Source organism: Melanerpes formicivorus, unplaced genomic scaffold (genome assembly GCF_026170545.1).
Source record: "Melanerpes formicivorus ecotype bairdi unplaced genomic scaffold, bMelFor1.0.p_v2 SCAF_23, whole genome shotgun sequence".
NCBI lineage: Eukaryota > Metazoa > Chordata > Aves > Piciformes > Picidae > Melanerpes > Melanerpes formicivorus.
Genome location: NW_027142375.1, coordinates 3341480 through 3358701, shown reverse-complemented (window position 1 = coordinate 3358701; position 17222 = coordinate 3341480). Strand labels below are relative to the sequence as shown.

The following is a 17222-nucleotide window of genomic DNA, read 5'->3' as shown; positions in this document are numbered from 1 at the left end:
TGTATTTCACTGAAGTAAGACATTATTCAGTTATGTGGCCTAATGTCAATGAATTACGATGACCTGATCTTCGAAATGCAACTTGCTCTTTAATTTTTATTAGAGCATAACTTACTCAGAAGAAGAAATACACTGAAATGGACAATTACATGCTTTTGTAGCCATTTTACTTAAACATCTTATTTTTGAAACACTTTCCTGTACCTCTAGGCAAAGTTTAAAAAGTGCAATTTGTAAACACCAAATAAAAAAGCATTTCTGCCTGAAATTAGCACAAATTTTCAAAGTGGATTTTATTATTTATTTTGTTTAAGGTGTTTCTGTGTTGTTTTAACTATCCACAGCACAACCTTTTGGAGCACTGATATATGGCTTGTAGAAGGGAAAGAAGCAGACCCGGTCCAAAGCCCTTAAATTGTGCTTTGCCTTAACTTCAGCAAAATTGAAACCAGATATACACTTGGGAGCAACCGGTCCATGGCAACTACTGAAGTAACTTAAAAGTCCCCAAACTGACTCATCACCTTTAATGCAAAATTGAGGCAATTTATAAACAGAAAATCACTTGATGATCTAAGTAAAGATGCAAACAGGGGAGTAATCATAAGGTGTACAAGTCTCATTGTGGTGGCTTGGCTTGAGGCATCAAAGGCTATCTAGGTAGAAAGCCAGAAGGGGCACTAGCAGGCAGCTGAACAGGGCAACTGTACAATCCTGCTGCTTTCATAAGGATCCATGCTGGTCTTCCAATGCCTCAAGGAATCTTTAAAGGTTTAAATTACCTTAAAAAACATCTGATTAGTAAATATTTCTCAGCAACCATGCCTTTTTTCCTAAAGTGATTACAGCACGAAGGGATCATAAAGTAATTGCTTACTTTTCTTCTTGTGCAGCAAAGATTTGGTATCACAGTATCACAGTATCACTAAGGTTGGAAGAGACCTCGAGGATCATCAAGTCCAACCTGTCACCACAGACCTCATGACTAGACCGTGGCACCAAGTGCCACGTCCAATCCCCTCTTGAACACCTCCAGGACCAGCCCATTCCAATGATGAATGACTCTCTTGGTGAAGAACGTTCTTCTCACCTCGAGCCTAAACTTCCCCTGGCGCAGCTTGAGACTGTGTCCCCTTGTTCTGGTGCTGGTTGCCTGGTATCATTATAGTAAGCATCCAAGCTGTAGGATTCACGGAGTAAGTTGCTCCTGATCCTAGGCTACCAGTAGATTACCACTGTACACCGAATTTACTGCATGATTTGCAGATGTCATCAATTCCTGTCCTAAAAGTCAGTATTGTCTTAAAGAAATTACCATTTTGTTGTTTATATAAAAAGTATCAACTGATTTCAGATTCACAAAAATCAGAAGTATTTGAATTCTGTATTTGAGTTTGGAGATTATCATAGTTAGTACAATCTTCGACTAAAATTCATCTCTCTGTATTAAGGAAAAAAAACCCACTCAAGGTAGGTTCAAAAATTTCAAAGTTGTCTGCCCTGAGCTACAGCTTTAGCAAGAAACAGAGTAATATACAGAGAAATAAAAATGTCTTTATTCAAGCAATGCAAATGTTAGGTATCAACTGCAGTCTCATTTTCCCATAGGAATCTAAAATTGAATCTGACAGATATGAGTAAGTGTCTTTAAAATCATGGAAAACCTGCAAGTATCTTCCTAAATTTAGAGGACTTGTAGCATGATAAATCATAGAATTGTTAGGGTTGGAAGGGACCTCAAGGATCACCTAGTTCCAACCCTCCTGCCATTAATTCCAAGATGCTATTTACAGCAGATTTTTTTCATGTCCAGAATTAAATATGTGATTCTCATTTAGGGGAAAACAAACAAAACAAAACAAACAAAAAACCCAAACCAACCAACCCAACCTGAAAAAAATGAAATACTTGAGAAAGAGCCCAAGACCAGTTAGCACAAGCTTTACATGTGCTCTTCTGAAAACCCAGGGAGCATTTAATACCAGGCTTACTTGGTATTTTTCCAAATCTGAAGTTTGCTTCTAATAGAAGGATGTTACAAATGAGCTGCTCAAAAAAATGATACAGATTTTCCCCTCGATCAGGTACCTTAATGGTACAGTTTCCAGGGTGTAACTTTAGTTGGTGCAAATGCCACAAGTAAAACTGTCATGTGCTCATCATACATATAAATTCATAAAACACATTCAATCTAATCCTGTAAAAAAAGCACCAAATGTAAATTTTCATTCCAGAACTGCTCAAACAAGTTTTCACTGGTTATAGTCACAAGAACCACAACACAGAGCTAGAGCCTTCCACAGTACAAGCTCTGACTTATATCCCTTGTGGTTTCTTTTTCTTTCAAATTCAAGTCAGAAAGACACAAACTTGGGCTTGGTGTGTTTGAGGTCTTGTTTGGTTGGTTTTATTTTGGCTTTGTTTGGATGTTTTAGTTGTGTTTGGTTTGGGTTTCTTTGGTTGTTTTGTTTTGTGGGCGTTCTTTGTTTGCTGCTGGCTTGTAGTCTGGCTTTTTTGTTGGTTTGGTCGTTGCTGTTGTTTTGTTTTGCTGTGCTGGGATATGTTTTTCAGAACAGCAGGTATCAATGCTATGCTTTCTCTGGCAATAAAATCTCTATCTGAGAATCACAGAATCATCTTGGTTGAGGTGGTGGAGTCACCATCCCTGGAGGTATTCAAGAAGAGATTGGATGTGGCACTTGGTGCCATGGTCTAGTCATGAGGTCTGTGGTGACAGGTTGGACTCGATGATCCTCGAGGTCTCTTCCAACCTTAGTGATACTGTGATACTGTGAAACTGTGATACTGTGAAAAGACCCTTAAGATCAAGTCCAATCTTAGTATAGCTGATAATAGTGTGGCCACCTAGCTGTCATAATTGGGAATGAAGGGGTTTTTTTTGAGCTTCAATAGGAAACGAACCAACACTGGGTCACAGAAGTTTGGAGGTGGCCCGGTGGCTCAGTATGTTTCTCTCTTCCATTAAGATAACATCTGTTCTGCCCACCAGTCAGCAAATGAAATTTGATGAGAATTCATCTGAGTGCAAAACAGAAGAGACTGTTAATGGACAGATTTATGTTCTGCGGCTCCACCCTTTCAATATGCCAAATGAACATTAAACCAAATCATCAATGGCATCTCCAAATACTAAGACTAACATATAGAAAAGGTACCCCAACTATAATAAAACTCAAAACAGTTTCTCAGCACTGAAAACACACTTCCAAGCATTTGACACAAGAACTGTATCTCTCCAGTTGCACTCAGTACTGAAACACTATACAGTTCATTTTTCCTAAGGTTAAATCATTGATTCTATTACAAATCCAATTTCTCAGAAGAAAAGAATTATCACTGCCATAAAAGCTTTATCTGGAAGAAGTTTGTGCCTTTTAACTTCTAGGAAGATCAAGAATAGTAATTTGTAACAGGATATCAAAATTTTAGTGGAGAAATTCATCATACAGAGCTACTGCTAATATTTTGGTTACGTGGTCCCAGTTGCACTCAGCTGAATAGGTTTTGTTCAGAAATTTCTGTGCAGTCTCCCAGCCCCACAGTTTATGCAGCACACTACTATCTGAGCAAAAGCATTTAACTGCCAGCTTTTTGCACAGAACTAAATTAATTAAGAGAAGAAAATCAGTGCAGGTATTGGTTTGGAGGTGTTTTGTTTTGTTTGAAAGGGGGCATTGTGCTTATTTACATTAAATCTGACTTCTAAGCTTCCCAGATAAAATATCATAAAAGCAAAGAGACAGGTACTCCATTGACCTCAAGAGAACCTGCAGGGCAAATATGAAGGTACCACTGTATTCACTGATTTGTAAAGTACATTGAGCAATATGTCAAGCCAGCTAATGCCCCCAGTCCCTACTAACACAATGAAATGATAAAAGCAGTAGTCATTGCTTACATTAAAAAAAATATATAACCACAGAATCACAGAATGTTAGGGGCTGGAAGGGACCTCAAAAGATCACCCAGCCCAACTGCCCTGCCAGAGCAGGATCACCTAGACCAGGCCACACAGGAATGCATCCAGATAGGTCTTGACTATCTCCAGAGAGGGAGACTCTGCATCCCCCCCTGGGCAGCCTGTTCCAGTCTTCTGTCACCCTCACAGGGAAAAATTTTTTCCTCATGTTTCTGTGGAATTTCCTATGCCTCAACTTCCATCATTGCCCCTTCTCCTGTCATTGGGCATCACCAAGCAGAGCCTGGCTCCATCCTCTTGGCACTCACCCCTTACATATTCATAAACATGAATGAGGTCACCCCTCAGGCTCCTCCTCTCCAAGCTAATGAGCTCCAGCTCCCTCAGCCTCTCCTCATAAGGGAGATGTTCCAAATTGTTAGGGCGTTTTAGAATTTTCCCTCTTCTTAAGCCAAAAGCAGGCAATACAGAGATTCAAAATAGTGAAGGAAACAAGCACAAAGAAATGAATTTTGATAGTGATATCATTAAATGGAGCAGCATTCACAGAATCACCCAACGTTAGAGGTTGGAAGGGACCTGCCAGAGATCATCGAGTTCAACCCTCCTGCCAAAGCAGGATCACCCAGGGTAGTCAGCACAGAAATGCATCCAGGTGGGTCTGGAAAGTCTCCAGAGAAGGAGACATCACAACCTCTATGGGCAGCCTGCTCCAGGGCTCCAGCACCCTCACAGCAATGAATTTTCTCCTCATGCTGAGGTGCAGCCTTCTATGTTCAAGTTTGTATTCATTGTTTGTTGTCTTATTACTGTGCACCACCAAAAAGAGTTTGGTCCCCTCCACTTGACACCCATCCCTCAGACAGACATTGATCAGATCCTCTCTCAGCCTTCTCCTTAAACTTGTGGGCAAACCATGTTTTAATAACACTTCTATATACATATCTCTACTGAGCTACCACTAATGAAAATTTACCTAACATATTCAAAACATTTTCACTTTATTTCATCTCTCATCATCTGAAAAGGTGACAATGATCCACACATTCTCCAATATTTCTCATTTCTATTACCAAAAAATTCCTTTCATTGAAATTTATAAGCTGACAAGTGCATATTTATTTTGAGTTTGCATACACAACATGAAAGGTTGTGCATGTATGTTCCAACATGTATATAGTCTTGATATTCTTCCTATGGTGGTTATGATATATGATAACTTCTAATAGGATGAGATACCCTACAGATGGAAACAAATTGTGCTTTCCTTTTTTGAACCAACCAAACCATGGAGCACAAACTCCGTGGGTCACAAGCTTGTGTGATTGCTACAATATTGTGAAAATAAATCTCATTAGCTATATCCTTTTGTGTCACTGGTGCTGCAGTTGAAATGTTATAGTCACATGATTACTGATGCAGTCATCTAAACATGGTATCCCAGGGTATATTAGAAGGGCTGTGGTTAGTAGGTTGAGAGAGGCTCTCTTCCCCCTCTACTCTGCCCTAGTGAGGCCACATCTGGAATATTGTCTCCAGTTCTGGGCCCCTCAGTTTAAGCAGGATCTTAGAGAACTGCTTGAAAGAGTCCAGTGCAGAGCCACAAAAATGATGAAAGGGAGTGGAACATTTCCCTTATGAGGAAAATCTGAGGGAGCTGAGGCTCTTTAGCTTGGAGAGGAGGAGCCTGAGACGTGACCTTATTAATGTTTATAAAGATGTCATGGGCAAGTGTCAGGAGAATAGATCCAGGCTCAGTGACAGGGCAAGAGATATTGGGTGCAAGGTGGAGCATAGGAGGTTCCATGGGAACATAAAGAAAAACTTTTTCACTGTGAGGGTGACAAAACACTGGAACAGGCTGTCCAAAGAGGTTGCAGAGCCTCCAAAGCCAATCAGATCCTGGGCTGCATCAGGAGAAGTGTGGCTAGCAGGTCGAGGGAGGTGATCCTCCCCCTCTACTCAGCCCTGGTGAGACCCCACCTGGAGTACTGTGTCCAGTTCTGGAGCCCCTATTACAAGAGGGATGTGGAGGTGCTGGAACATGTCCAGAGAAGGGCCACGAGGATGATCAGAGGGCTGGAGCACCTCTCCTATGAGGACAGACTGAGGGAGTTGGGGCTGTTCAGTCTGCAGAAGAGAAGGCTCCGAGGAGACCTAATTGTCGCCTTCCAGTATCTGAAGGGGGCCTACAGGAAGGCAGGGGAAGGACTTCTCAGGATATCAGGTAGTGATAGGACTAGGGGGAATGGAATGAAGCTGGAGGTGGGGAGATTCAGGCTAGATGTGAGGAGGAGGTTCTTCACCATGAGAGTGGTGAAACCCTGGAATGGGTTGTCCAGGGAGGTGGTCGAGGCCCCGTCCCTGGGGGTGTTTAAGAGCAGGCTGGATGAGGCTCTGTCCAGCCTGATCTAGTGTGGGGTGTCCCTGCCCATGGCAGGGGGGTTGGAACTAGATGATCCTTGTGGTCCCTTCCAACCCTGAATGAAACTATGAAACTATGAAAACCCACCTGGATGTTTTCCTGTGAGACCTGCTCTGGCCGGGGAGTTGGACTGGATGATCTTTTGAGGTCCCTTCTAACCCCTAGCAACCTGTGATTCTATGATCTGACGTGACAGAAAAGCTGAACAGGAATACTTATGAATAAGTAAAAGATACTGTAGATCTGAGAGAGGCCTTCAGTCTTTTCAGAGTGTGTATGTTTAGGTACATCCACATAAATCTCAAGCTTAAGGCATTTAGAAGCAAACCCCGGCAACAATTCACTTACACAAACCAAGATTTAAACATAAGCTTAGATACATGCATTTGAAACATGATATTCCTTATCCAGTATTGTTTAGACTTGGGTTGACTTACTTTTTTGTTGACTTGGGAGAAAGACATAAAACCAGAAAGGGTAGAAATATTTCTCTTACTCCCTCCATTTTAGCACTGTTTTCTTTAGAGATAAAGGCATTCTGCCATTATCCTGTGTATTTAGCCTTTTTTTTCAACCATTGTGTATCTTATGAGTAAAATGAAGACCAGGACTTTTAGAAGTCAGTTATATGCATTCTGCCCCTGCATGTCCAAATCCTGACACCAAAGAGACTGAAATCTGAATGCTCCCCAAACTGAGGAACTCCAAATAAGTAACCACGATCCAGAACCTTGGGCTAAATTACTGCCTCCCTGAGACAATAAGGGCACTCAAGCTTGTTACCTTTACAGTCAACTGGAATCTAGCCATTAATTTTAACAGGATGAGGTCCCTGACTTTTTTTGACATCAAAGAAACATCTTTCACAGTCATTCTGCTATAAATAATTAAAGCTGATTAGTAATAATAAGGTACCTTAAGCAAAAAGGTAAACAGTGGAGACATTTATTATCAAAGTAAGAAAAGAAAATGAAAATAACCTGCAACATTTTTTTTTTGGTGTGTGCAATTCATCAGCAAACGTTGTAAAAGAACAAAAACAAACGTTGGCTCATTCCAGAGGTTCTTTGTCATCATTAATGTATTCAGGGTTTCACAGCTGAATTGCTGTACTTTGAAAAGATTTTCATGAAAGGGAAAACTCAAATTCAATGTTTAAACAAGGCTGTCAGGTTACCAAGACTCATATTTGCTTGTGTGTCCAGAAAATGGTTTCTTCTTTTGGAAAAAAAGCAAACCCCAACAACAAACCTCTGGGTTAGAGGTATTATTATTATTCCTTTGCTCCTGACTTGTAAACATCAGGGAAAACCAAGCTTTTGTTAAGCAGCCCACACTTATTTCTGTATTTGCTAAGGCAATGCTGAAACCAGCAGTTACTAATTTCTGTTCCAAAGCAGAGGTGAAACTACCTGGTATGGATATTTTACTTCATTACTAGTTCTGTTTCTCAAATTGATACAAATGGCCTCCTTCTGTTTCTGTCTGTCTGCTTGCCTGATCAGTGGAGCTAATTGTCAGAGCTGGGGAGATCTCCTATACCTAAGCAGAAGATATGCAGTTTGTAACCTGCTTAATTTGCCTTATGTCCTGGATGGCCCTCAGTATGTTGTTCATTAAAGTATCAGCTGTTTCAGTTGTGGCAGTGGAAACGTAAGCAGAGGCCTATTTTTCTTTGTTAAAAGGCCAGATTGTCAATAAATAACACACATTTTAACAGGTAATTTCTCACCACTTAAAGTAAGTACGAGGGTACTTTATTTCTCCCACACCTCTTAGCTGTGCATTTCCAAAGAGGACAAGGACACAGGTATCTAGGAGGCTAAAGAATAAGCCTTGTTAGCCAAGCAGAAGACTAAAACTGAAGCTTTGCTGTGTCACTTGGCACTTAAGTGAAAGCAAGTTGAACCTTTCCCTTTTTTAAAATAAGGAATTCCAGACATTTATAAATGGCCACATATTTGACAGACAGGAGAGTGCTCTATGTAACAGGCATATTTCTGTTACACAGAGCAATCAATTTCTAATACAATCAACTCTGTGGCAGTTAAATTCAAGATGTTTTAACACAACTCTAGCCTCAGACACAGAGATCTCTAGTATCAGCTTGCTGCATACAATTCATAGATTGCTCTGTAAGTTACAATCTGCTTTTGCAAGTTATAATCCTTTTAGGGTGTCAGTGATGGGACTAGGGAGAAAGGAGCAAAACTAGAAGTGGATAGATTCAGATTGGATGTTATGAAGAAGTTCTTCCCCATGAGGGTGGTGAGACACTCGCACATGTTGCCCAGGGAGGTGGTGGAAGCTTCATCCCTGGAGGTTTTTAAGGCCAGGATGGATGTGTCTCTGAGCAACCTGCTGTAGTGTGAGGTGTCCCTGCCCATGGTGGGGGGGTTGGAACTAGCTAATTCTATGATTCTGTATGCCAGGACAAAAGTAAACTCAAACATTAATTACTATCATGTACAAATCAAGATGAGTTGAGCTTTAACCTAGATTTGGGAAAAGCTAGGAAAATAAGTGCTGAAATCAGCTTTTCTCAAAGTAGAGTCACCAACAGTTTTAAAAAGAATGACATGGGGCTGTCAGTATTCAGGTACTGACATGCCTGTCAGTATTCAGGCAGGGCTGTACCTGGAAAGAACTGGAAACTCCCCACTGAGACGACTGAACTGAGGTAGTGTGCCAATGTCATTATCACAGAATCATAGAATGGTTTGGGTTGGAAGGGACCTCCAAAGGTATCTAGTCCAACCCCCCTGCAGTGAACAGGGACATCCTCCATTAGATCAGGTTGTCCAGAGACCTGTCATGCCTGATCTTGAATATATCCAAGGATGGGGCCTCAACTACACCCCTGGGCAACCTGTTCCAGTGTTCCACCACCCTCGTGGTAAAGAACTTCCTCCTAAAGTCCAGCCTAATCAGTAGTGAGAATGATATTATTTTCATACACTAATTTAGAGTAGAACTTTCAAAATTAATGTTTAGATTTCTTTTAAATCAACAGATATTGCTGTCCAGTCCAAAAGGTCTTCTGTCATACCTGCCTTGTCAACCGCTGAGGGCAATCTCCCTGCAGAATGTTGGTGAGGGTTATCCATGACTCAGTGTAACCACCAAACTGGAATTCATGTAATGGGCAACTCATGTGAAGACAGTATAAAAATGGAGCTACCTTCTAAAGGAGAAAACTAACTCTGCAAGCTAGTACTGGCCAGAAGTCTCAAGACTGTCAACTACTCATATTTGATCCCACAGCTGAAGCAATTCAAAATACTCCTGCATTCCCTAAATACAAGTTTGCATGGAGGCACTGAAAACAGAGAGTCTATTACTGGCAAATTTCTAAGGGCATGTCAACAATGTCATGCATACAAATATGATCTTTAAAGGAAAAAATGCACTGTATGCTGTCTATTTTCAACTAACTTTATGATAAATATATGTATTTTTAAACATGCATAGCTTCTCTGTTAACTGACCTCTTAATAACAATGTATTTCTAATAGAGAGAAGAGAAGAGAAGAGAAGAGAAGAGAAGAGAAGAGAAGAGAAGAGAAGAGAAGAGAAGAGAAGAGAAGAGAAGAGAAGAGAAGAGAAGAGAAGAGAAGAGACGAGAAGAGAAGAGAAGAGAAGAGAAGAGAAGAGAAGAGAAGAGAAGAGAAGAGAAGAGAAGAGAAGAGAAGAGAAGAGAAGAGAAGAGAAGAGAAGAGAAGAGAAGAGAAGAGAAAAGAGAAGAGAAGAGAAGAGAAGATGATGAGCTGTATGGAAGGAGCCAGTGACAGGCTGAATCAGTTCATGCCATGCTGTGCTGCTTCAACAGCCTTTGTCACTGTGATCCTCTTACAGCTCAATTAAAAGCAGCCTAAACAGTAGTTATCATTAATAAATGAATATTAAAACGCTTGTTATGTTACCATATGGTGGTTGAGGATGTAAAAAACATTACTGCTTTTATTTATCCAGTACAAAATGATCTAGACTCAAGACAGATCTTTCTCCTCTACCATATCTGGAAAAGCCAAGGCCTGAGAAAAAGCAGGTTTCTAAATAATGACCACTAACAAGAACAATGCTGGTGGAGCACACTGAAACTTGCTGCCTAGAGGGTAAAACTTGCCAATGAAGAGCACAGGGCATTCTCAGGCCCTGGTGCAAACTGCAGCATGAAATGCCAAAGGCATTAAAAACAATCACAATCCTTAGCATCTTCCGTTCCAATATAATGCAAACAGGTTCTTTGTTCCAATTTTGTCTACTACAAAGTAGTATGCATACTCTAAAGGATTCTTAAATTAAAGCACAATGCTACACTTAATGTGTATATCTCTCCCTGGACAGGATAAGAAAGTACAAGGAAGAAGTTCAGGAACAAGTTCTTTACTATTGAGGATGGTGGAACACTGGAACAGGTTGCCCAAGGAGGTGGCTGAGGCTCCTTCTATGGAGATATTCAAGGTGAGGCTTGAGAGGCCCTGGGCAGCCTGATCTATTTGGGGATCTCCCTGCTGAATGAAGGGAGGTTGGACTGGATGACCCGTGGAGGTCCCTTCCAGCCTGGACCATTCTGTGATTCTATGATTCTGTTACATAACACATGTGATGTCATACAATACACTATTGACAAATACTTGATCAAGTAGTAAGGCTTCAAGAACTCTCTGTATTTGCATTCTCAAGTGCTTTTACCTGGGAATGTACTTCTCACACAGAGATATCTGCAACTCTGTTGTTGTTTGTTGTTTTTTTTAATGTAATCACAGAAATTATCTCTACAACCAGGGACAGATAAAAGACAGAGGGCAATCCACATTAGCATTGTCAGAGAAGGGGGTTGTAAGCAGCAACCCACATCCCCCACCCCCAGCTTATAACACTGAATAGCTACTGACAGAGCAGGAAATAATTTTTGCTGTCAGTTCATTCCCCCTCTGTTTTCTACATGTCTTCTGCATAACACTAATCTCAATCAAGTATCTCAAAATCCACATCACTTACAGGTATGCATCTTAATACTTTCTAGTGATCAGTTAGGATCTCTTGTATTTTACCATGGCAGCCTTGAGAATCAGGAGGAATGGAATGGTAAGCATAAGGTGGGTAGTTGATCTGTCTCAACTGGATTCATTTCAGTCACACACTGCAGTAGTTATCTTTGTCCTTCTAGCTACATCAGCCTCCTCTGTCCTCACCACCAACTCTAGCCTTTAGACATGAAATATATCCCCCAAACTCCAAATCCAGGATACCCAGACCCATTAAGTGTTTCCCCTTTTCTTCTATTAAGAACAAAGAACACATTAAATTTTTCTGTGTGAAGTATGCTATTAAGTAATAGCTTGTACACTAATTAAAGCAAATGTAATTGTGAGAACACACTGACATTGTTAAAGTAAATTACCCCATTTGTTAATAGTTTCATTTCAAGTGACCTTAATTGTATTAATTGTGATATTGAGCAAATTAAATTAAAGAGTATTAAATGCATTGTTCAAGTCTGTCCTTAGAGGATCAACTTTCTCATTACATCAATGAAATGGGAATAGTAGCCACTGTGCTCTTCAAAACTTGTGGCAGGATGTGGTGAATACTGTAACTTAGAGTAAAAATTTACAGAAGCTCAGAAACAGTGAACCTTGTTATCCCTCTTCAGTGTAATATAACACTTAAGCATTTGGAAATGAACAAAATAGTTTGTCAAATGCAATATAAAGGGAGAAGCTAGAAGAACAAAGTTTCTGAAATTTCTCTTTGCATATATTCAGGGTTTATAAGCCTCTGACACTGACAAAAAAAATCCTTTATCAGTTTCTCTGATAAAGCTGTCTGGTTGTGGTGGGTTGAAGTTTTCCCCCAACATTATTGCCCTACAGAACTGTGTTATCTTTATATGCATCTTTATATAGATGCAGCACTATATTAACTCCCATCCTTGTTCATACATTTTGGGTACAACATCTCCTATCACCTCCAGGGCCTTACAGATATGAAGGCCATCTAAACATTCCTTAGCTCCTCCCTTTTTGGGTTCCCACAAATCCTGAGTTTTTTAAACTTGCAAACAAGCACATTCTCATGACTCAAGATTCAGATTTCCTCAGTTACAAAGTACTTGGAGCGCTACAAACATCCACATCTTTCTCCAAATGAACACTTACCTCATCTGCAATTCTCTGCCGCTATTTATTCAGCTAGGTCACTTTCTCCCGCCTAGCATTTGCAACATTAATCCTCACAGCGCTTCCAAGTGAACCATCTCTTGTTCCTCTCAAATTGCAGGAATACTGTGAATTGTATGTCTGCCCTCCACTGTGCTAGCAGCCCAGTTCCAAAGAAATCATGTTTTTGCTCTAAACCTTCACTGTGATTTTAATAAAAGCACTGACTACTATTAGACTCAATCAATATATTGATGGAATCCTATCTATCTTTTCAAGTGACAGCAAATGAACACAAAGGAGTCTGTGCATTTGATTTTCCAATCAGCCCCACTTAACAGTCATGTATTTCTGAGATTTCTTTCGCTTTATGAAAATGACTTGTGAGAGAATTACAAAGCTTCATCTGGACATTCCATCTCCTGGTTCTCTGTCAGGTTTTGGTATCAGTTGCCCATACTAAAAATACAATACTTCATGTAGATAGACAAGTTTGACTGGCTCTATGATTAAATATTTATTTTCAGCATCCTTATCAGTGGCATGCTCTATTTTTATCTCCTTATCTCAGTGAAGACTCCTATCACTTTTCCTTCAAGGCAATACTTTAAGCATTCAGCACAATTCAGATGGCCTGATACTCCGCAATATTGCACAGAACATCTTTGACTGATGAGCCCCCTCCTCTCCATATTTCTGTGATACATACTACAAAAGACTTTTAAGATACACATTTTCACTAAGTTGATTCTATACCATGCCTGAAACTTGAGGCTAAGTTGAAAAACCTTGTCTTGGTGTGGCAGTTTAGGCTGGGTGCCTCCTGTTACTGCCACACAAGCTACACCTCCGGTGTCCAGAGAGTCCAGCCCAGCAGGTGGACACAGGAAGCAGCCTATTTCATATCCATAGTATTCTGCTCCCTATAAATCCATCTGCAGTCATTCTCTTCCACTTTCTTCCTTCTCTGCTCCCGTGGGAGATGCTCCCTATTGGGTAATGCGGGGGGAGTATCTCAAGGCCTGTTAGGCCTGGCTAGGACAGGAGGAGAAGGGAAGGGGAGCAGTCTCAGCCCTGGCTAGCTGAGACTGGGGGGGGGGGGTAGGGAGGAAGAAAGCACCCTGGGGGTTTTGGGTATACCCTCAGGTGGGGAGAAGGGAAGTATTGGGAGGCATTTGGATGTCTTGTAAGGGACTCTGTATGCTTTGGGATTCTTTGCCACTGTGCTTTGTGGTTTTGTAAAACACTTACTGATTTTCCATTTAAGCTTTCCATCACTTTTGCAACCCATTTGCGTGAGTGACATTCCTTTGGCCCTCTCAGGGGCACGAGAGGATCTGTCTGGCCTCCAACCAGGACACTCAGAAATACTTTTGTGAAGCGGACAGACTGCATGGATGAGAACGTCTGTATACTTTGATGCCCAACGACCTACCACTCATCTCAGCGCTCATCTGCCTTATTCAAAGTGCAACATTAAAACTTCAAAGGCTCCTTTTGGATATATAAAGTTTCCAATTAAAATGCAGTGTGCGTTTTGCAGCTCACCAAAATAAATAAATAAATAAATAAATCTTGGGAGCTGAAATGGATGCTTTATATAAAATATTTACATAGATGGAACACAAAAAATGTACCAGAGTTGGTAACCTTTATGGCTTGGGGAACCAATGTATTTACATATCTTTATCTTCACATGTGCGTATGTGTGTGTTGTGTATATATTTTTAACAGTTGACAGCTGTTTTAGAGCATACAGAGATGCCAAGCTGAATGAGGGTCTTGATTACTTCAAGATTAGCTATCTAAAGTTTCTATTCATTTTAAGTGTTGTTAGTGCGAAGAGTCATTAGTCACTTCCTTGTCTCATAGAACATCAGCATACATTTACATTGTTAATGAACATTTGGGGTAAATGAATTAATGGCACTTTTAAACATCAATTCAATACTAATAACTTTGTATGTCATAGAAATGTTAAGGTTGAGATAAAATGAGCAACCTTTTCAGGCAAGGTAACTAATCACTTCTGGGCACAATAAAAGGTACAATTAATTTGCGGTTTGGTTTTTTTTAAGAGGGTAAAAATATTATTTTTTTTCCCTTGAAACAGAGGTGAAAGGATTAAATTTTTAAGGAAAATTTAAAAAAAAGAACAGGATAAAATGTTTAGCTTTTTCTTGATTAGCATGACTGAAAATTAAGCCTGTACTTCCTCTGGATGTGGCGCTGAGCAACCCGATCTAGTGTGCGGTGTCCCTGCCCAGGGCAGGGGGAGTCAAAACTAGATGATCCTTGAGGTTCCTTCCAGCCCTGACAGTTCTATCATTCTAAATGTTTTTTCTCTAAGAATAGAATAGAATAGAATAGAATAGAATAGAATAGAATAAACCAGGTTGGAAGAGACCTTCAAGATCATCGTGTCCAACCTATCATCCAACACCACCTAACCAACTAACCCATGTAACCAAGCACCCTGTCAAGTCTCCACCTGAACACCTCCAGTGATGGCGATTCCACCACCTCCCCAGGCAGCCCATTCCAATGGGAAATAAGGTTATTGTGAAAGATTATTTTCAAGTTTCTAAAATGATGTAGAAAAGTGCATTTAGTTTACCCAACTGAAGTGGCTGCATAATGTTAAAGAAGATGCCAAATATAAGGGAGAAGGAACACTGACCCAGAAAAGCTACTTCATTCAATCATCAGCTTTTGAAATACTTCCCTCTAGATGTTCATTCTCAATTTCTAACACTGAAAAAGCTTTAGAAACCAATGAAGGAAAAATAAGGGGGGGAAATAAAATTAGCTCAGAGGGACAATGAAGTTTCACCAATATATTTTAAAGCAAAACATCAGCTTCTTATAAACTGAGGTAATAAACCTGGCTAAGTAAAGCTTGACATAGCTTTTTTAATAAGCACTAGTAAACAGAAGATTTATAGACAGATACAGCCACACAGAGTAGCTGATCTAGGTGAGGGACTTAGCAAATGTGACAAAGTTGTTTTAACTCTGTAATTTAAAATGAATTTTTTATTTTGCCCTCCTGGTACATGTGTTCAATGACTGGAAAATTACAGGTAGTTAAGGTGCCACTGTATATAACCAAGTACTTGAGGAATGTTTTCCTGACAAGGACGAGCTTTCTCGTTAAGCTTATCACTTTCTTCGAACCAACTATACTGTCACTACTAGCAAATAAGTAGAAAAGACAAGCAACACAGACACGCATTGCACTGTGCAAGCAGTCTGTTCTCACTATTCATTAGAGTCTTCCAAATACTTTATTTAATTAATTTACTTCAGGTTACATAGGCATTTCTACCTTTAGAGCCTGGCCATTCTAGCTCAACCCCCAAGATTTTTTTTCCTCAAATGAAAACACAGATTAATCAAATAGGAAAGACAAAAAAAAAAGCAAAGTCAATCTTTGCTTTTTTTTTTTTCCTTTTCATTATTTCATCCAAAATAACATACTGAACTCTACTTCACAATTTAGAAAAACACAAAACAAACCAAGGAAACTGGAAAGAAAAAGAAAATCCCTAAACCCAAAGCAGTGTAAGAGCCCATGCCTGAGAACACAACGTAAAGCCACGCTGCATTTCAATATTCCAATGCCAAAGTCAGTGTTTGGTTTATGATTAAAAAAAGGATGACAGTGCATTAAACATTTAGCTAATGTGTCTGCCTGTAATTGAAAGCTGACTTTTCCTGGCTTTTATTAGCATCACAGAGTTCGACAGAAATGTTCTTTAACTTGCCCAGTTCAGCTTCATTGAGAGAACTAAACAAATTAGGACAGGTACAGTTATCGTGACACACTTACAGAAGGTTTCTAGCCACAAGGTCTAAAAAGTAAAGGAATATGAAACTCACCTTCCCCTGGCTTGTTTAGGTAACTGTGCAAGGGATCGATACCTATTTCTTGTTCCTCCGTTTGCAAAGGGTGACTGGTTTCAGACACAGAATGATACATATTGGCAGTAGTAAATTCCAACTGAAGGGTATTTATCTGGAGGGAAAAAAAGACAACAGAGAAACACTTCAGGTGCTTGTTTAGCTATTTTTCAATCACATAAGACAACAGCAAAAAAAAGAGTAAAATCTTTCCTTATTTTCCAGGCATCACATTAATATTTGATATGATAACAGCAGAACAACAGTGATCCCATTCAAATGTTTACTTGAAGTCCAAAAGCATATGTACAGTAACTCCAACCATCACACTGCAAATGCAAGTCTAAGCATGGTTGTGAGAAACTGAAGTGGGGCAGAAATCTCTTTCCTTTTTCTCACTTCCCCAACTTCTCTTTTAGTCTGATTCCAGGGAGAACTTATACTACTCCTTGTGGATGATGAAGGCTGTGGAAGAAAGCTGAGGTGAGACCCACCATCATCACTTTCCTGGCTCAGGATTTCTTAGCTTAGAAAAACTTCCTATGAACCAATACTTTTTCAGAAATCATACATTCAGTGTAAGATACAGAGAGAGGGATGCAAACACATGTGAGAAGAAAAGGCTGTGGTAACACTGCTTGGTATGATGGCTAACTTCAGTTTTATCAAGATCTGTATTTGCTTTCTAGAAAGATGGTTCTACAGAAGCATTTCAAGAAACAGAGTCATCCAGCTAGTGAGTATTTACAAAGAAGTTCTTTCAAAAATGAAGGGCAAAAGGGGAGAAAAC

At 40.0% G+C, this 17222-nt stretch overlaps 1 protein-coding gene across 8 annotated transcripts in view; it reads right to left on the bottom strand.

The window, feature by feature from the left end:
• The window catches only part of TBC1D5 (TBC1 domain family member 5), a 331491-nt gene that overhangs the window by 187136 nt on the left and 127133 nt on the right, over positions 1–17222 (bottom strand). For all 8 annotated transcript variants that reach the window (XM_068152338.1, XM_068152339.1, XM_068152334.1 and 5 more), the window contains one exon: positions 16412–16547. In XM_068152338.1, coding sequence (XP_068008439.1) covers positions 16412–16511 — 100 coding nt within the window. In that variant the 5' untranslated portion in view covers positions 16512–16547. The remainder of the gene's footprint in view (positions 1–16411; positions 16548–17222) is intronic.